Source organism: Haliotis rufescens, unplaced genomic scaffold (genome assembly GCF_023055435.1).
Source record: "Haliotis rufescens isolate VD_foot unplaced genomic scaffold, xgHalRufe1.0.p SCAF_4, whole genome shotgun sequence".
NCBI lineage: Eukaryota > Metazoa > Mollusca > Gastropoda > Lepetellida > Haliotidae > Haliotis > Haliotis rufescens.
Genome location: NW_025964112.1, coordinates 44,107,590 through 44,129,503, shown reverse-complemented (window position 1 = coordinate 44,129,503; position 21,914 = coordinate 44,107,590). Strand labels below are relative to the sequence as shown.

At 40.1% G+C, this 21,914-nt stretch overlaps 1 protein-coding gene across 11 annotated transcripts in view; it reads right to left on the bottom strand.

Moving 5' to 3' along the window:
- Window positions 1-430: 430 nt before the first annotated feature.
- LOC124135912 (protein TANC2-like) overlaps window positions 431-21,914 on the bottom strand; it is a 366,285-nt gene continuing 344,801 nt past the window's right edge. For 10 of the 11 annotated variants that reach the window (XM_048381828.1, XM_048381827.1, XM_046501588.2 and 7 more), the window contains 14 exons: window positions 21,012-21,153; window positions 19,459-20,605; window positions 16,834-16,854; window positions 11,895-12,126; window positions 11,403-11,639; window positions 10,417-10,593; window positions 9,702-9,774; window positions 8,953-9,210; window positions 8,594-8,769; window positions 7,716-7,848; window positions 7,146-7,237; window positions 5,847-5,993; window positions 5,000-5,100; window positions 431-4,788 (listed from right to left, as the gene is read on the bottom strand). In XM_048381828.1, coding sequence (XP_048237785.1) covers window positions 4,569-4,788; window positions 5,000-5,100; window positions 5,847-5,993; window positions 7,146-7,237; window positions 7,716-7,848; window positions 8,594-8,769; window positions 8,953-9,210; window positions 9,702-9,774; window positions 10,417-10,593; window positions 11,403-11,639; window positions 11,895-12,126; window positions 16,834-16,854; window positions 19,459-20,605; window positions 21,012-21,153 — 3,156 coding nt within the window. In that variant the 3' untranslated portion in view covers window positions 431-4,568. The remainder of the gene's footprint in view (window positions 4,789-4,999; window positions 5,101-5,846; window positions 5,994-7,145; window positions 7,238-7,715; window positions 7,849-8,593; window positions 8,770-8,952; window positions 9,211-9,701; window positions 9,775-10,416; window positions 10,594-11,402; window positions 11,640-11,894; window positions 12,127-16,833; window positions 16,855-19,458; window positions 20,606-21,011; window positions 21,154-21,914) is intronic. The other variant, XM_046501591.2, reaches the window with a different exon arrangement.

Below are 21,914 nucleotides of genomic sequence, written 5' to 3'. Positions count from 1 at the left end.
GGTGATCAGGTGCTTTTTTTCTCTGCGAGCATGGGACCCACCAGAATTTGTACTTCACTGAGAATGTGTAATCCTAGACATAACACATGTTTCATATGACTGCTTTCTAAAAGGCATCATCTACTCTCAGGTCTGAAGGCATCAAGGCACCGCGATTCGCTGTGCAGAGTTGCATCCCTTGGGCACACCAGAAACCTATGATTGTGGGTTCAAATCCTAGTTCGCCCTGATTATGTTCTAGGTTTGTCAGCACCATACCCGTGCTCGTAGGTTTCACCGAAGTGGTAAACGTCTGAGATCTGCATCACTGCGGGCTTTTCTCCCACATTAAACGGACACGCAGTGATATAACTGGAATATTGTTAAAAGCTCTCCTATGACATCGATCATGACAACTCACTCACTGAAGACATCAACAAGGAAGACTGTGTATGTTTGCACTGATTTATTTATGTTTGGCAGGATACAGAAACGAGGAATGATAGTGTACAGACCACTGTCAGATCTACATTGAAAGCCCTGATCTGTTTCTGTACATGATACTACACCTTCAATACTAACACACATTGCAAATAATTTAGTATTAGAAACTTAACAGGCTCCGTGAGACTCATAACACAAGGTCACCACCTCTGGGGCAGAGGATCTCGGGAGAAGAGGACATGTCTACAAAATATTCAAACTACAGGTCATTGGATGACCTTGGGAACTGAGCATAGCATGAATATGCTCACTATGCCAATATGCCAGACAGTAATGTACTACAGAACTTCAGAATTTCAATTTCAAACCAGTTTGAACAGAATGAGAGAACTGTTCCTCTGTTCCTCACACCGACATGCAAGGACTCCTCTTTCCATCCATCCTTCCGAGCATGACCATCCGTCTTCAGAGACAGCTTAATTCATCTCACAGAGGATCATATCACTTTCTGTTCTTGTATGACATAACAATTAACCACAAACACTGTAATGAACTTGCATCAACGCACCAAGCAGGAACTATGACCACAAAATATTCTCAATAGGTCTTGCACATCAGATTGAATATCAAACCTTAGGGAAGAAAAAATAATAATCTAGATGTACAAGTAGGTTCTGTAATGTTGCTGTACACAACTGTACATGAGCCTTATAAAGGACTGTACACTGTACAAAATATGGCAGTTACCATGATTACATCAAAGTCAAATTAGTATTCTCAGTAACTTACAACTACACAGAGTTTTGGACAACACTGCCACAGCCGAGGATGAATAGGAAATTCCTTCACATCTTCCTGAATATTTTTTATAATTTAAAAAAAAAATTAAACTGGCAATAAATGTATCAGGAGTTTGGGGATACTAAACTTCACTTATTTTTTTAATTGAATCTTTTTTCACTTTTGACACAACTCTACACACAAAAGAAACAAGTTGTATGATTTGAATAAGTTAAACAATGGTAATTTCAACCCTTACAGAACAATATATATAACTTTAATTTTTCATTTACTTGTTTCCTATAAAAGTTAAATTATTTCAAACATATTAATAAATGATTGATTGATTGAATATACCACTTCACCATGTTCACTTATAATTTCTATAATTAATTATCTACATGTCAATCCCAGGCTGGCGTGAGTCTCCACTCCATCGAATGCATAGTTAGTTCGGTATACTGATAGCAACACCTTTACATACCGATTGTATTTCACATAAATAAACAACTTAAATACTATCTATATCAACACTCTGTTACTGCTGACTTGGTATTTACACATAACAATGGAGATACAAAATTATTGAAAAGCACTCAGTATCCTGATTGTGAAATGAAGAGAAGCACAACCCACATTGTTTGAAAGCACCATAAATTTAAATAAAGAGCACTTTTCTCATTCCCATACGAATGAACAGTTTCACAAATAACATCATCAATTTAAATCTCAAGCAACCCAGCCTAGAAGCAAATTGATTTCAAGATAATTCAGAATTTTAATTGTGAAAAAATAAAATTTAAAAAAATTCGCAATATTTATTCTTTTTTTAAATGGCTGGAGAGGAAACTCATTGATTTCAATATTTATTATTTTTCAGATTTAACTGTGAAGTTTGTTTCATGGGTTATTTACAACAAAATTGATTTTGAAAAATCCTGTCGACTGTAAGTAGCAAATTTGCAATGTGCTCAATGGCATGTGTCTCTTCTGTTGATGGAATGGAAGACTGGACACAATCACATGGTATTATGGTGGTCAGTTAGATATGCCATGTGGAGTTATCTCCCTTGACACATGACCGTATAACACTCGGGCCCACTGCAATGTTCCCACATCATGCATAATCCTTTGGGTTGAACCGGAGCAGTGGTATTAAATGATTTCACTGTAACGTGTGCAGCCATATCAAACCGCATAAAGTTTGCATAACATAACAGTTTTGAAAACATCTTATTGTATCAATAACAGAAATTATTTGCAAGCTGATTTTGTAATTTAAGCAAATAGAACATATCATTATCATTCACATCAGGACACGACTGATGGCTGTCCGGTCATGTCATAGTCATGTGACCAAAACTATACTGAACAAAAAAAGTTGGGATCATGAATATTTTGGGGGATATTTTTTATGAAATTGCATGCTCAGACTTGACAACAAAACTTTCTTTGCTCAGTATATTCCAATATGGATTCCTTCCAGACCTGTCCATATAACGAATGGGATTGTGATGAGTTTACAGGAACAATAAATGCAGCATCTTTGAACGTCTGAGCTGAAGTCTGTGATTGACATTTCAAAGCTGGAAGAACACTGACACTTATAGATAACAAGTTGCTATCCACAAAGTCCCATGTCTTCAACAGAGATGAGTATACGAGGATGCGTGTTGAAACACAGAAGCTAATGAATCCATACAGACAGAGAAATATTATGTCAAACTGCTACAATGGAAAACAGACTTGAATAGATAACATATCCATTATCAGCAAACCACATTTTGAAACGTTGGTGATGTTCAATAATTTCTTGTGTACATGTAGTTACAGTATTGAGAAGGATGCTCCCCCTTACAAAGGAAAGCATGACTATTGCAGAAGCCTCACAGAACGTGACTTTGTGAAGAAACCTCACAGCTCTCCTGGTCACACTCCCTCGGATCCAGGCATCAAATAACAGTACAAAAATAAGTGTCGCACATCATCCATGCACTGATTGCACATTGAGTCTCATGCTCTATTCTGCTGCTGCAAAAACCACTGTTTCCCAGCAGCATCAACACTCATCAATTGAACACATCAAATCCTTGTATTCATCGCATCAATTCATGACAACAACTGAATTGTCTCAGGCTTTCTTGGACAATGATGAAATGAAACAACAGAACAAAATTATATTTCATCAAACATGTCTAAAAAACAAAGCTTGCTCCTAGAGCCATTTGAGTAAGTATGATCTTCTAGATAGGCAGAGATTGCAGCTCGTGATTCTCTAGGATGAGAGTTGAAATTGAACACATAGTTCAAAGTCTGCATGCTATTTATATCCGATAAATCATCAGTATATTTCAGCTTGTTTCTCTTTCAGTTTGATTCAGATTCTCTGACACTAACAGTTCCTTGTCAGTGTTCTTTGGTTAAACATCTCACTGTGATCAGTTGTCAGGAGACACTTAGCAGCCTCTCTTTCATCTACACAGGAACAGGAAGTTAGAGGACCACACACATTTCAAGGCCTTCTGCTCCAATAAAGGACACCTTTGCAGTCTTCAGCTCAAACAGCCAATTATCAAACTGTTCACACTATACTTGTCACAAATGATATTGAGATTGTCTGTACTCACTGACAATGATCCACTCATTTTTTTTTTTTAAATATAAACTCTTCCAGGCAAGAAGATATTGCGAAACACCAATGTAGATCAGAAAATTCTTGTTTAATCCTGCAGACACTTGGCACATAAATGTCTTGTACCAGTCGCTTTCCTCACATTCCTGAACCTAGTTCTTCCTCCAAGGAATGTGATGCATCAGTGTCTTCCATTCATCCCATTCTTATCACTGTGACTATGCCATGACACTCACTGTCATGTCTACCAATCATGACAGTGTCATGACGGGGATGAACACTTTGAACTGAGTCTATCCGTCACCACGACACTTCAACAATGTGTCATCGCCAGTGACACATCCATGTCTATCTGTCACCACGACACTTCAACAATGTGTCATCGCCAGTGACACATCCATGTCTATCCGTCACAACACTTCAACAATGTGTCATCGCCAGTGACACATCCATGTCTATCCGTCACCACGACACTTCAACAATGTGTCATCGCCAGTGACACATCCATGTCTATCCGTCACCACGACACTTCAACAATGTGTCATCCCCTGTGACACATCCATGTCTATCTGTCACCACGACACTTCAACAACAACATGTCATCGCCTGTGACATCCTGTCTATCTGTCATCACCACGACATTTCAACAATGACATGTCATCATCTATCTGTCATGAATGTTGTGACTCATTGTCTACATCACAGTTCTGCCGCTGTGATGCCTCAGCATCTATCATAAAGCTGTCTCCTCTGGCTGTCTGTCTGTCACAGATATTGTGTCGTCCTCGTCCTCCGATATTCGGTCCATCTCACCCACAGGGAGCTGGCCTCCATCGAACCTCGCCTGCTCCTTACATTCATCCTTGACCCTCATCAGCAGACGGCGCAGCTCCCGGTTGTTTGGTGACAGACGCAGAGCTTCCATCAAGTCTTGCTGAGCAGATGCATATTGCCTGAAACATTAAACAAGATGGGTGTGAAAGACAGCAGACAAAAATAGAATCTAAAAATCACTTCTGTTTCTTCATCAAAACTGTTTCAAAATGAAAGTCCAAACAAGTTTGAGTACACAACTAGTATGTCTGTGACACGACATCCATTACCAGCCATACACCACTTAGGGTTGAATTATTTTGATGGAGAGCTTACAACCTCCTCACTTACCGATCATCCCGCTTTGCCCTGGCCCGTGCGTAGTATGCCTCAAAACACTTGGACTTCAGATCCAGAGCTTTAGTGGCAAGATCAATGGCTGAGGTGAAGTCCTGCACAAAAACACAATACACAACGTATACAACAGTTACTTCAGCAGGGCAAAAATGCATTCTGGTCTTTGATAGGCATGTAAAAGTTTGAAGCATACAAAACAAACAATAATGAAATAATTACCCATGAAAGTTTCATGTTTTCGTAACGAGCAGTTTCATGATATTTTGATGAACTTTTCTTAAGAATTGATTTTAATAGAAAAAAATCACTCATGGAGGTATAAACATAAAAAACGGTGCACTGTGCAAATCCGTGTACATCAATAGCTACAAAATAATAACTTCACAGAAATCAATACAAAATCAGTGGTATCGATCAGCCCAATAAGGCAACAACAATAGCCCTGCTTATTCTGCTATCAGCCAATCAGGAAACAGTAGTCCATTAGTGAGTGTGGCATATCTTTTTCAGGTTTATGGAAACAACCACCAAATTAATTGCTTCGTTAGCCAATCAAATTCCATGGAAGAACTTGCAATTGATTCCTATATATTCTGAATCTCCAGACTGCAGTCTTGTGGCTGTTATCCTGTAGTGTACTTCCTGCCAACGGATCAATTACCCAACTCCCCCATGCACAAACCCATCTCTCCTGCATCCCTCACAGAGGGCCACAACACTACTTGCAAGATTGGTCTGGGCCGGGAGATGTGGTGTGGGATTACACTGTGCAACCTGTTTCCTTTAAATAAAGCTTCCTGACACAACATCTTAAAAAATGGATTGTTGGTCTCAAACTTACATTCATCTTCCTCTTGCTGCGTGAGAGATTGAGGAGAAAGTTCAGTTTCAGATCCTTGAAAGTTCGAGCCTCTTCTCCGAGACCCTCCCGAGGGAATTTCTTCAGAGCGTACTGGTACCGCTGAGCAGCTTCCTTGATTCGATTTTTCTGTAATAATGTTGTTCAGTATAATGTGATATTAATTGCATAATATGATACATAACGACACGGAAAGCTCTACCAATTACATTAATGCTGACCAGATAAACACTCTCAGATCTGATGTCATGTGGAAGGTCATATATCGGACCAATGATGTATTGTGTATTGATGGTAAGGAGTTCTCAAGAGACTGGTCCTGGAGTACATTTGCGTGTTTCATTACTTGGGTTAGTGTTGAGAAATATCAGTCGTTACTACTGCTGCATATTCCAGCATATCCCATCAGGCTGTGAATATTTGAGTCAGCAATTGACAAACCAGAGGCTCACATCTCAAACACCAGTTGATGCTAATGGACACTCACTCAACCAAGTAGAGTCTAGTTGGATAATAAGCCATAGGGAGACAAGCATGGGTACTGGGGACCTAGTCTGCCACGGAATCCCAACTGGGAGACAAGCATGGGGTACTGGGAGACAAGCATGGGGTACTGGGGACCCACTCTGACTTGGAATCCTCACAGGGAGACAAGCATGTAGTACTGGGAGACAAGCATGGGGTACTGAGAGAGACAAGCATGGGGTACTGGGAGACAAGCATGGGGTACTGGGAGACAAGCATGGGGTACTGGGGACCCACTCTGACTTGGAATCCTCACAGGGAGACAAGCATGTGGTACTGGGAGACAAGCATGGGTTACTGGGAGACAAGCATGGGGTACTGGGAGACAAGCATGGGGTACTGGGAGACAAGCATGGGGTACTGGGAGACAAGCATGGGGTACTGGGGACCCACTCTGTCTTGGAATCCTCACAGGGAGACAAGCATGTGGTACTGGGAGACAAGCATGGGTTACTGGGAGACAAGCATGGGGTACTGGGAGACAAGCATGGGGTACTGGGAGACAAGCATGGGGTACTGGGAGACAAGCATGGGTTACTGGGAGACAAGCATGGGGTACTGGGAGACAAGCATGTGCTACTGGGAGACAAGCATGGGGTACTGAGAGAGACAAGCATGGGGTATTGGGAGACAAGCTTGGGGTACTTGGAGACAAGCATGGGGTGCTGGGAGACCATTCTTCCCTTGTTACTCCCCAAGGAGACAGACATTGAGCACTGGAAACCTATTCAGCCCTGATTCCCTGAGTGTCCCCACCTTGTAGAGGATGTTCCCATCTTCCATCAGTTTGTTCAGGAGCAGCAGCAGCACATCGGTCTTCCCAGAAGCCATTGCCCAGGTCTCGGGACCTGAAGTAGTCAGATCGTTTTTTAGTAAATGAAAGATCATCTGCTCATAATTATGTTCCTTCTGTTACCAAAACATGACATAAAATGTAACACAACTAACATATGTTTTGGTTAATTATATTTGTGCTACAATTATCCTTTTGCCCTAAGTAATAAGGATATCTCCCAAATGATCAGTATCAACTGTCATATTGAAAACATAATTATTGAGTTGTTTATTTTGTAATAGTTGGTTTTTTAAACTAACTGACTTAAATAATGAAGTTTAAAACATATTGTATCTCCCCGACTACCTTCATTGAATTTTGGGCCAAAAGGCCTGTAAACAAACCATAAAAGCCTAACCATTATGACACCACAATAACTGTAGCGGACAGATATTGTACGAGTTGATACAAACCATTCACTGGCCAGACATGGAGCTAGATTGTATATTTAGTGTTGATAAATCTGTACATGCTAGGGGCATCCTCCTTACCTAGTTTAGCACCTTTCCTGAGGAAGCAGACAATGACGGCGGTGTTGCGACAGCCGATGGCTCTGTCCAAAGGCCGCATGCCGTTGTGATCAACATGCTCAATATGAGCACCTTTGTCAATGAGATATTGCACCTGAATGAGAGGAAGGAGTTATATGAGATATTGCACCTGAATGAGAGGAAGGAGTTATATGAGATATTGCACCTGAATGAGAAGAAGATGTTATATGAGATATTGCACCTGAATGAGAGGAAGGAGTTATATGAGATATTGCACCTGAATGAGAAGAAGATGTTATATGAGATATTGCACCTGAATGAGAGGAAGGAGTTATATGAGATATTGCACCTGAATGAGAGGAAGGAGTTATATGAGATATTGCACCTGAATGAGAAGAAGATGTTATATGAGATATTGCACCTGAATGAGAGGAAGGAGTTATATGAGATATTGCACCTGAATGAGAAGAAGATGTTATATGAGATATTGCACCTGAATGAGAGGAAGGAGTTATATGAGATATTGCACCTGAATGAGAAGAAGATGTTATATGAGATATTGCACCTGAATGAGAGGAAGGAGTTATATGAGATATTGCACCTGAATGAGAGGAAGATGTAATATGAGATATTGCACCTGAATGAGAGGAAGATGCTATATATGATATTGCACCTGAATAAGAGAATGAAGACACATTAAAAAATAAATTAGAAGCAACACTTGATCTTTTCATACGACCATAGTCAATCTGTCAAGCCATTCCAGGAGCTTCTGAGTAGCAGACACTGTTACCACTAAACCCTACTTGTAGTCAGCTCGTATAAGCATGGCATAACTGGCCTATCTGGCCAGAATCCTGTAAAGGGGAAGGACTTACAACTTGAGCATCCCCGTAGAAAGCAGCTAGGTGAAGTGGGTTGCGGCCACTCTTGTCCACATGATGGATGTCGGAGCCACGATCAACCAGGGACTGGACGATGGCAAGATGACCTTTAAGGCAAGCCCAGCAGAGAGCTGTCAGGCCTTCCTTGTCTATCTGGTCCAGTTGGGCACCTGGAGGAAAGTGAATGAGTGAGTGGTGTTCTGTTATTCTCAGCAGCACGAGACTTAGCAAATTATCCTTTTCAGAGATTGATTACTTTTCAATGTAACCATTTTCCAGGTAACCATTACTTTTCCAAAAGTAAAATAGTCCATTCATTTTTTCTTTCCTGGATATGAATGACTATGTCTTACACTTCAGCAGCAACATCTCCAAGACTCCAATATGTCCTTCGCTGGCGGCGATCATCAAGGGAGTGCGGCCATACTTGTCCGTCTGATCTATGGGTGCTCCGACCGCCAGCAGTGTGTCCGCGATCTCCCACTTTCCCGCCTTCACAGCACACAGCAGGGGACTGAAGGACTTGCTGTTGGGGACGTGCACAGCCACATCTTCATCCAGGAGGAACTGCACAACCTCCTTCTTCCCATGGAGACATGCTGCTGTCAGAGCTGAAGAGATAATGAGTGTGGGGTGAATGAGTTGGTATTTCAGTAGCGTCATGACAGATCAGCTTAATTATTGATGAAAGCCAAAAGGTCTTAGATGTTTAACAGTTTGGTAAAAAATTGAGGACACTTATGTTGCTGACAATCCGAGGATCAGAATCAGTGTGAATTTTGATTTCTTCTCCATGATCAGTAGATCCTGGCTTTGCAAAGGGAAGCCACTCTGCACAGCATATTGCACCACCTCAGATCCTGTGTGTTTGGTTAATCCCTTTATTCTGACCCATATACCACTTTCCTGTCAACCAGTCTAAGGCCTTAATAGAATTAATAGGGTTTCTGAATAATCTGATATAGATTAAAATAATAAAATAGATTAACAGATTCTGAAGCATAGTGTATCATGGAAGAAATATGCTGCTCCCAACTAGACTCAAGAAATGACAGGTTACTTGACCACTGCTTCTATTTGATGTCCTCCATGTTGTACTCACCAGTCTCCCCCAGCAGGGTGTCCACCATGTTGAGACCAGCTCCACCGCTGGCATGCATCAGGTACTCACAGATCTGGGGACAGACACACACAGATGAACACATGTACGTACACACCACCCTCTAGACTCACATAGAGTCACGGAAATAAAGTTACAAATAAGGTTAATTTTCTTTGTTCGTTTCTTTGTTGTTTAACGCCGCACTCAGCAATATTCCAGCTATATGACGGCGGTCTGTAAATAATCGAGTCTGGACTAGACAATCTAGTGATTGACATCATGAGCATCATTCTACGCAATTGGGATACGATGACATGCATCAACCAAGTCAGCGAGCCTGACCATCCAATCCTGTTAGTCGCCTAGAGTGAGTGAGTGAGTGAGTGAGTTAGGTTTAACGCCACTTTTAACAGTTTTCCAGCTATATCGCGGTGTGTCAGCTTAATGTGGGAGGAAAGCCCGAAGTGATGCAGGTCTCAGACGTTTACCACTTCGGTGAAACCCACGAGCACGGGTATGGTGCTGACAAACCTAGAAACATAATTGGAGCGAACCAGGATTCGAACCCACAATCATAGGTTTCTGGCATGCCCAAGGGACGCAACCCTGCACATAGAATCGCGGTGCCTTAGACAACTGGGCCACCTGTGCCCCCTCTACCACTAGACCACAGAGATGGTCGCAAAAAGGCGGTGCGAAAGTAATAGTTACTCACATGTTTGTGTCCCGTGGCCGCGGCCATCACAAATGCTTGCTGCATGGCCTCTGGCTTGGTGGGCTCCCCGTGGAACAGGGGCCAGTCGAACTGCAGGATGTGGGCCATGGTGTCCAGGTGGCCGTGGATGGCCGCGTGGATCACGCTACACTGACCCTGGTTGTCTATCAGTGACAGCTACAACACAGGAGACATGGAAACATTAATATTGCAAATTATGTACAAGGATAATAATGTTTGTTGTCTAACACCATACTCAGCAATATTCCAGCTATAGAATGGTAGCCTGTAAATAAATGAGTCTGGGCCAGACAAACCAGTGATTGATAGTATGAACAACGATCCATGCTTTCTGGGTATGATGCAATCAACCAAGTCACTGACCCCAAACACCCAATCAGTTGCCTCTTATGACTATCAGAGGTGAGAGAGTGAGTTTGGTTAAACGCTGCTTTTAACAGTATTCCAGTTATATCACGGCGTGTTCGCTTAATGTGTCAGCCCAAAGGTCTCAGACGTTTACCACTTCGGTGAAACCCAAGAGCACGGGTATGGTGCTGACAAACCTAGAAACTTAATCAGGGCGAACCGGAATCGAACCCACAATCATAGGTTTCTGGCGTTCCCAAGGGACGCAACTCTGCACAGCGAATCGCGGTGCCTTAGACGACTGGGCCACCCGTGCCCCCGACTATCATAGGTGGCTATGGAGCAATTACCATGGGGACACATGTAAATATAGATATAAAGAATGATAATTAATAAATAATAGTATCATAATTGAAACAATGTTGTAGTTTTGATAATCCTGAGTCTATGGGTATAATAAAGCTACTCTATTGCATACAGAAGTGAAAACAACAACATTTTCTTGTAATTCAGGGAATAATCAAATTCAGGTGACCTATGAATTTTTTTTTTAATACTGGACAGGCTATGCTGTGAATTAACTCAGATGTGTGGCTCCTAAACCTGTCTCTGCTTACCCTAGAGTTCTGCAAGCACAGCAAGCGTACAACGTCAGTGTGCCCGGCAGCAGCAGCATAGCACAGCGCAGACATGCCCACTTCGGAGACAGCATCGATGTCAGCCCCAAACTCCAGGAGTAGTGACGTCATGTCGGAGTAGCCCTCCTTGCTTGCCACACACAGCACGGGGGCGTTGTTGTTGAACTCTGTGCGGCAGTTGGGGTTGGCGCCAGACAGGAGGATCAGACGACTCACCTGCAGGGACAAAATGGAATTTATGCAGCTTTATGAAAAAAGGAATCAAACAAGGATCTTCCAGAGGATGAAGTAACGCATGACCCACTGGGCCATCAGTGAGAACAAGTGTACAATGATGTCCAACAAAGACCTGCTTGGAATGAGTGAGTGAGGGAGCGAGTGAGTTTTCCCTTATCATATGTAAAAAGTGAAATATTCCAAAATTATTGACCCTTAACCTTGACCCTTGACCTTGACCACCATCCTGCCTACCTTGACATTAGGAGAATAGACGTTCCTCTGTGACACAAGAGCGCTGCTGAGACTGTCGGAACTGAGGCACATCCAGTATGCCTGCATGTCCCGCGAGGAGTATCCAAGCTGCTTGCTGACGTTCTTGTAGATGTGCGCCTTCAGAATGTGGTGGCCAAGCTCTATCGTCTTGTCAGGTCCGAGGGGCGCTGACACACGTGACAACCGGAAAGCCATCAGAGCATGTCCATTCCTGAAACAGCAGCAGATACATTGAAGACATTCAGTCTCCTAGCAACCAGCTTGCTCAATACCCAGGCTTTACCTAACACACAGCACACTATAGCCAGTCCAAGGAGCCGGATTAATTTGTTTTGTTGTCTTGAAGAGACCATCTGAGATCTTGTATAAGTAAATTAAAAATTGATAATCCGGTGCGATTTATTGAAAATATAATGACTTTGGGGGTTATTTCTATAACTATTAGTTCAAATGTACACTGAATTCTTTATTGTCACTCTCGCATCTCAGCAGATTGACCAACGCATAAAATGAAGAAAAAACATAATATATATATATATATATATCGTTTGGCCTAAGCTAGGTACATCTCTAATCTAAGGTACTTTTAGTCATTTGAGAGATCGATTATTTACAGACCGCCGTCATATAGCTGGAATATTGCTGAGTGAGGTGTAAAAAAACAACCAACCAATCATTTGAAAGAGTACCAGCACTAACACATTGTTTACCACACCCTTTACAACACTAGGTTTTGATGTTTTCATCCAGACATCTCAAGAAATGATGCAGGACGCATAAGATTTTTAAATCAAACTTTCACGAAATTCTTGCACAAAACATCAAAAGAATTAAGTCTTGAAAAATCGACATCTGGAAAATAGCCTATCGAGAGAAGAGCCTGAAGATGGAAATAATAAATTTAATTAATTAATGGCTTAGTTTTCACAATACTCCATATTGTCTTCTTCATATTTTCCACATCTTCATGATGGAAAAAGTCTTTTACGAGCAATAATTAATATTAATCAAAGAATAACACTAACAAAAAAATTGTATAAATTGGATGTGTTGTCACACTGTGCATTTCAACTAATTGGACAGGAAGTGTTTATAGATACTGTGTGTCATTTGTAGATAATTACAACCTCATTAAAATCAGATCTTTTACTCTGATACGACACATCACTGCGTGAAGATCTGAGGTCACCTCCATAGAAGGTTGCATCAGCTGAACTCTGAACTTTGACCTCCAAATCTACAAGAAGAATGCTTGAGTTCCTGAGACAATCAGATGACAGTCTTTTAAAACAATTTAGCTTAATTTTTTTCACCACTTCAATCCAAATATTTCGCTCTTGGCAACAGAACACAATTATACCCTCTGTAGTACACTGTTTTGGGTGTCGATGCCATGGGAGAACAGGATGTATGACATACCCACAACAATGTAAACCATATTGTTCTTACTGTTTATTTATCTTTCGTATTCTTTCTTTCCTTGTTTCGTTCATGTTTAGTTTTTGTTTGTTTGTTTGCTGTTTAATGCTGCACTCAACAATATTCCAGCTATATGACGGCTGTCAATAAATAATCCAGTCTGGACCAGACAATCCAGTGATTGACCTCATGAGCATCAATCTATGCAATTGGGATACGATGACATGCATCAACCAAGTCAGCGAGCCTGACCACCTGATCCTGTTAGTCGCCTCTTATGACAAGCATGGTACAAGTGTTAACTTGTGTGGGAGAAGTTGTCCTAAGTTGGAGAACTTGTACCCAATCCCAATCACTTTTGTGAATAAGATTTGTTAACATCAAACCCCAAACAATATCGTAGTGCAGTTTTACGCTTCTCCTTTCAGGATTCTTAGATTAGATTTTTTTTCGAGATACAGAAATCAGACATCCTTTCGCCTACTCATAACAAGAAGTTTGACGCCTTGACACTGATTGGCTTATTGGAAAGTTCAACCTGATGGTTGTCCTCAGATCTTCACACAGAGAGGTTTTGTATCCCAATAAACAACTGATTTTAATGAGGTTGGAGACAATTACGACGAAATCTTGTGAGAGTCCTTACTCTTATCAAACTTAATCAACAAAACTAAAAATATTTCGACCGATATTTCTTGAAGTGTACAACAGTCCATGCACAGATGCAGTATCGCTATAGTAACTGAAACAACATCAATGATCAACCATCATTTGCTGTTCATCTTGAACGTTCCTGTCAAGCAGTTTGTACATTTCTGTTATTGTTCTTGCATAACATGTAAATACAAGAAGCCTCAAGGATATGGTGAAGTAAATAAGCTTTCAATCATTAGATCATACAACAACCAAACCAAAAACAGTAAAAGTAACTGAATCAAAGAAACAATGATCAATAAAGAACAACTGATTAAGATGTCATAATTGTTGCAGCAGCTGCCTGATCACACTCTTACTTTCCCTTTGAAAGTTATCAACATCAGTAACCAATAAACCATTTAATAATGCTGGTAACTACAGTAAACTAACAAAAAAAGAAGAAAAAAAAAGGAAATTGTTTTGTTTTTTAAATAATAACAAATAAATCATAATAGATAATAATAAATAAATAAATAAATAAATAGATAAATAGATAAATAATAATAATAATTTTTTTAAAACAAATCTCAACATGAATAAATCATTGAACATGAAAATATTCTGAAATAAAACTAATTAGCTAAAAAACAATATCATGGTCAACAAACTTATCAAATCCAAACCACACATTTATCAATTCAAACCTGCATTCTAAATAGTTGTCCATGCTGGCCACACCGAGAGGACTGTACATTCAGTCTATCAAGTACATGCCGTCTCCTTGAGTACATACAAATCATGCACTGATACATGTAGCAATGATGTCGAGGTATTAAATGTTTAGTGCCAAATCTTTCACACAGATATTACGTATAGCATTATTTCAACTATAAATCCATATCACTGCATTACTTGGCAGGATCTGTGTTAGTTGGAATGTTTTGTGAACACCTGGTGTCACCACTGATTTTCAGGGATCCATTCATATATTTTGTCACCTCTCTTTTGCATTACGCCCAATGGAATCTGTTTTGACTGATGATCGTGATTGGTTGTTCTCGAGTGTTTATTTAAATATATTAGTGACTTATTTGAGCTAGGTGTAGTTTCTGAGCTGAATTCATTTTAATTGTAAATATTATAGCAAAGAATACATTATTTTCAATGACACTGAATATAAATTATACGACATGATGAATGCACTACCCTTTTGACATACCAGTAGTTTGTCTAGACAATTTTATCAATATTTTACAGATTTTGTTGGCCATAATGTCAGACTGGACAGACAAATGTCAGAAACAAACAACATTGTAAATAAAACAAATTTCAATCAAAGTTTGCATTAAAGTTTTCAATTTTAATTACTTTTTCAAAATATAGCCTCGCCTTGTCTGTAAAACAAGGAAATATGTTGGTCTGGCCTTCTGATAAATCAGGTACAATAAACGAAAGGTTTTACCATATTTTCCTATTTCACAATGTCCATATTCAAAACCTACCAGTAACACAATTACCATGAATTCATTCATCCACACTGTATATCAGGTAGCTGATTGTCGTTTCCGGGTTTTTCCACCGTCTAATTTATTTACGCTATTATTATTTCCATATCAGTGTTTTGAATATATTGATTTCTCATCCGTTGATGTCAAGTTGCAACTGGTCTAGCCTTAATGCAAGGCTACAGAAAAGGAAAAATGTCATTCCGGTTATTGTATCTTCATAATTAGGAAGTCTAGATGGAACGACAAAGTCCTTTAATATTATTTTGTTCCTAAAAACTGCTAATTTAATTACTTTTCATTAAATGTTAATTTTGTTCCTAAATGGCATGCTAACACAATATAATCCTTAGTTTTATTACAGACCCAGATAAAACTCCAAGCAAGTCTACAATAGTTTGGCAAGTCTAGATTTCTTCTGAAAATGAAGAGATTTTCTGGCTCCTTTCTATCATATATTAATAGACAACTTAAAAGAAATAAATCAATTCAAAGACCAATAGTCTATATGATCGTCAAGCCATCTATAACGCTGGACCCTGAAGATGATGTCTATATGCCTGTAATGTTATTGACACTGACCATGCAGATCCAGTACATAGATGAAGGTTACAGAAGCATGAACATTGTCAACATAAATCTCCATGGACCGATGAACAGAATCTACCTGATTAATGCAAGAATACTGTAACACAAGCACCAGAAAATGGTTTGGATTTGTCAAAGTGTGTTGATCATGACACCCTCAGACTGTCCAGTACACCCGGGTCGTGTCCAGGTACTGAAGACACTGTACTTGGTACACCAGCCCGGTCCAGTCTGTACAGCAAGATGCTGAGCCCACAACTTCAGCAGCAGGCTCTGACCACAAAGAGATGGTGCAAGGACTATCATAGGTCCAATACTTTAACATAGACTATGATTGTCGAAGCACCAAAAGCACTTTGTAGAACAGGACCCCTGAACCATTACCTGAACAGGATGGGTCACTAACCTCTTAATATTACTTCTTGAAGGAAACTAATATCATATCTGGATAATACTGTATCTGGATCGCTTGCATCCGGTGCAGCCCAAAATATGAATAGATTCAGCCTATTACTACCCCCTCACCCCCTTAGAATATCCCTTCAACATGTGGGAGATTATACAATTTTTTTTTTTTTTAAATCCCCAAAATCCAAAACTGCAAACCGTAGAAATCTTCATATTTTTCACATATACATGATCAGGGCTCTATAGCTGTATAGACTGAATAGGGCCATGTGTGGGCAGTGTCACATGTGTCTGGTACAACACATAGAACATAGGCAGTATGATGATACAGATCACAACAATGGCATTCGCTGCACGCTCACCTGTAGTCGAACTCGGCACTGCTGCATGCGGAAGAGAAACAACATAACTACAGTTCATGTATGTCAGAAGGAAACAGTCACATATTAATGGTACTTCAGCTCAAGGTTAGATAGTTTCATAATCCTTATCATTTCAGTGTTGCGCCAAGGTTGTGATCCAGCATTGATATCCAAGTGACCCGTAAGAAACATTGTGCTACTAAACATTGGACTGGTAATAACACATTTATGCCTCCATGATCCCCAAGAAAAATTGTACTACTTAACATTGAACTGGTGAATAACACATTTATGCCCCAATAACCCACAAGAGTGAGTATGGTTTTACACCGCTTTAAGCAATATTCCAGCAATCTCAAGGCGGGGGACACCAGAAATGGGCTTCAGACATTGTACCCATGTTGTGAATTGAACCCAGGTCTTCGGCGTGACGAGCGACCGCTTTAACCACTATGCTACCCGACTGCCCCTGATCCACAAGAAACATTGTACTTCTTGACTGGTGAATACAACTTTTATAGCCCAGTGACCAATGAGAAACATTGCACTACTTAACATTGGACGGGTGAATAACACATTTTAGGAATCCTATCCTTTCCATGGGGAGAGAATGAGTTTGGTTCAACAGTCCCAAAGGTACATGACAATATAAGACACTATGCTTGTAAATACTCAATCAAGATTTCAAAATAACCAAAATTCCAGCTATATGACAGCGGACTGTGAAATAAGACAATCCAGTGATTGATATTATGAGCAATGATGGTGTCTGATTACGCTGCTGACACGCCATCAACCAATACAAGATCCCCAGCCTGACCAACAATAAATTAGTAGCCTCATACGACCCTCACAGATTGCTAGTGACCTATTGTTTCTAGGGGTTCAGTATATCAAAGGGTAATATGATAATGGCAATTCTGACAGATCCACCAATAAGAGTGAATAGAAACTCTCAGAGTAAAGTGATCACCAATTTCGCAAACCCTAAAGCTTTCAACCCTAATCGTCTTCTAATGTTCTTGTTCATATGCTGGGTAAAGAAGGGTCACTTGGGACCACAGACCTGGGTGCAACACTGCTTTAAACTTACAAACATATCTGTCATAGGACATTTAGTCATAACATTGTCATCTATAGAAGTGCAAGGATATATCACAGAGCAGTATCAGTGTGGAGGCCCCGTCCTATAGCAGCATGCAGATATGTATGACCATACATAATGTGTGTGAGTTCGTAATCAATATTGATGTGTCAACAAGTGTATTTACTTCTAATAAGCTTAGAAAACAAATTATGTACTGAACCAATCCCCTTACAAAGCAGAACACTTGTCAAAAGCCGATTCGGGATTAAATTTTAATTATATGGTTTACAGATCCGCGAACGAAATTCTGACAGAATAACAATTTCGAAAACATATTGTTTCTTCCAATCACCATTACTAATTTCCGAAATTAAAAGTATTCAAAAAATAATATAGAGCAGAAGAAACCCTTTAAGATTTTTTTACTTGATTTTTATTTATTTTACCTGACCAACAGTACTTTTCAGACATTTATTGAAAAAAAATAAAAAAATTGTTTTGACCAATATAGATACTGATTAAAAATAACTGCAAACCAAGTAATTAAAATAAATAGGCCTTATCATGTGCACATACATTCGGCAAATGGTGCAGCTTATACATCACTCTGAAGCTGCAACACGGCTGTTCATATTACAACATACAAAACGCCGATTTTAACAGAAATATCCTAAAGAATTATCTAATGAGAGTTAATGATGAAAAGGTTTACAGATGGAAATAGTTCATAGATTAAAGAAGCAAATAACGCCACAGCATCAGAATCCTGAGCCCTGCAACAAAAACAACCAGTCTGCTATGTGATGAAAATATGGTCCTTAAACCTGGACCCTGTCCCCCAATCAGACCGAAGAGCACAAAGGAATCAATGTTTCCTAATGACTAATTACATCAAAATTTGAAACCATTATCACAAAATAGGACCAGAATATATCAAACCTTTTATGGATTAAATATTTTTTTTAACTACATACTGGTTATATTTTCTGAACATTGAGACGTTGATTAATGGAGTTCTGCCCTATTATTTTTGAATTTATGACATTTGTTTGAAAGGAATCACAAACAGTTATGAAGTTTATAATGGTATTTAAGAGCATTAAATATTCCACAAATTCCTTGACAATCTAGAATTTGTACCACATCTTTGATAACACTTTTTGTCTCGTATTCAGAAAAATGAAAATGAAAGGATACAAACGAGGTGATTTATTTTCTATTAGTTCGACTGAATTTGCTTCCACAAAGCAATTTGAGCTCTATCACTGTTACCACTACCTATTACTACCCGTACATAATGACTTAAGATAATGACAGAGCTAAAATTGCTTTCTGCACGAGAACCAGATTTTATCTGCCCAAATTGCCAATAAATTCAAGAATGTTGTGACAAAGAATATCAGTTTGGTGATCTCGTCATACATATTCACCAATGACGACAACAGCCTAGATGTAATTTTACAATTGTGGACTCTTCCGTCTGAGGGATGACAGGTATGGAACCATGCAAAAGCAAGCAAAAGCTTGTGTCAGCTTACCGAAGATCGCAGAGAAACTTTGGAGAGTCAGTGTCATCTCTTCTAATAAGCCACTCCCTGAAGGCGGGATGGAAGAACATGAGTCTACTGTCGCTACGGCGATGGAGGAACCCTGACAAAACTTCCATCCTGGACTGGAACTCAGGCCACGCTACGAATCTCTGAATGTATCCGGAGTTGACCGTCAGGTATATTTCCTCCATCGTGAGCGGGTACAACGATGCTAAACACACTCCCAGAACCGAGGAAATCTTCTCAAACGATCTTACACTCGGAAATTTGAGATTGAAATGCAAGAGAAAGATTTCCGATACATTCACAGGCAAGATTTTGTAATTGGAACTTTTGATCACGACATGGCCTTTTTCAATAAGGTCAAGGACGAGTTTACAGTAGAGGAAACACCCTTTGCTGAGTGTCTGTATATGACCACAGAATTTCTGTTGCATTGATGCATCTAATCTCCCGTTCAAACTAATGTTATTCCGTATTCTGGAGTTTGCATTGATTCTGTAGTTGAGGTATTCCCCGAGATCTCTCAGCACCATATCATTGCCCGATATTTTGTCTATATGCACTCGGTGAAAAGGCAAGCTCCGCACAATGTCCTGAAGAACGGTTTGCACTGTCACTATCACTTTCAGCCATGATGGGAACTTGTTGATGTGGCGAGACAAGAAGGAAGCAATGGTGTCGCCATGGTCAGGCTTGTGGAATTCTGCCTCGTTTAAGGAGTCCACCAATATGATACAACTATCCGAGTCAATTTTGCCTTTATTCTTCAACATCCTTAACGGCTCCAAGATTCCTTTCACGAAAGACAAAGATGGGTTAAGGATGCACTCCTTTAGACTCAACAAGTGTTGGATGTGAGGTTCCTGCAGCAGCATCTCCCGGTAGGTGGTGAGTTGCGGAGATCGGGCGAGATACGACGCCAGGCTATGTACAAAGTCAGGCACCATACAGGTCACATTATTGTCCGCCTGACAGAAGTGGTAGGCAACAACTTGGGATCCAAGACTCTTGAGGGAGTCGTAGTTGAGGTTTGCCGTAGACACACTGAGGTAGGAGTGAGGGCTGTCACGGGCGCTGCTGGTCATGCTGCTGAGCGTGACTGTCGGGCTGTGACCGAAGCCATTCTGCATATCTACATAACAACATTAAATCATTGTATGAATAGATTATAGTGAGGAGTGTTTAACACGGCTTTGAATAGTGTAACATCATGGCATGTCAACTTAATTATAAAAACTACAAAATGATGCAGGTCATAGACTTGAAGACTAACAATTAAAAAACAAAAGTATGTGCCATCAGAGCAAGGATCAACACTGGGAATTTGAAAACATGATCACGGCACATCTAAGGGACACAACTCTGCAAAGAAAAATTAAGGCACATAAAACCTTGTCCCGGCCATCATCCACTTGAAATTTAACAAAAAACATGATGGACTTCTATTTTGTTTTTTTTACCAAAACAAGCCCAAAACATATCTTATTATAGCTTAATTACATTGATGTTCCTTGAAATAGGAAATACATTTGACCCACCTCCATTGGAGATTATTCCCCCCTTGCCATCCCCGAAACAGCTGTAGTTAACTAGTTGTTCCAAGATGGCTGTCTTGCCGCTGCCGATATGACCGGTTAGTGTGACCCCCTGTGACCTTGTAGGACCTTCACCATTGAGAACCTGTAAACACATCAAGGTCAAGTATGAGTGAGTGAGTGACTCAGATCACACCTATCACAGCTACATCATGTTGACAGCCATAAAAGTAATTGAGACTGAACAGGCAAATCAACTGTCAATGGTGAGCAAAGACCATGTACAATGACCAATAATCAGAAAGGAAGATATTGTGAGTGAAAGGTGGTTTGTTTGTTTGGACCAGACAACCCAGTGATTGACATCATGAGCATCGATCTATGCATTTGGGATACGATGACATCCATCAACCAAGTCAGACCACCCAATAGTCGCCTCTTACGACAAGCATAGTCGCCTTTTATGGCAAGCATGGGTTGCTGATGACCTATTCAAACCCAGATCTTCACGGGTCTCACAACGTTGTAGCCATATTGGGTCTGGAGGTTTCACACATTGTACCATCAAGAGGATTCAAATCCAGATCTTTAGTGTCAACCTTAACTACAACCCAATGCTACCCACAAACTACAGAAAACAATCCACATCAGGATTTAAGGCAAAATGTCATGATTTCAGCTTGAGAAGAGTGCAAGAACCTACATCGATATGTCACTAATGCATTAACCAGAAGTTATCATTAAAAGTTATACGTTTTCTTACCTATGATTTCAATACGTTATTTTTCTCATTCGAGAGTGAGTGAGTATGGTTTTACGCTGCTTTTAGCAATATTCCAGCAATATCACGGCGGGGGACACCAGAAATGGGCTTCACACATTGTACCCATTCTCATTCAAGAAGAC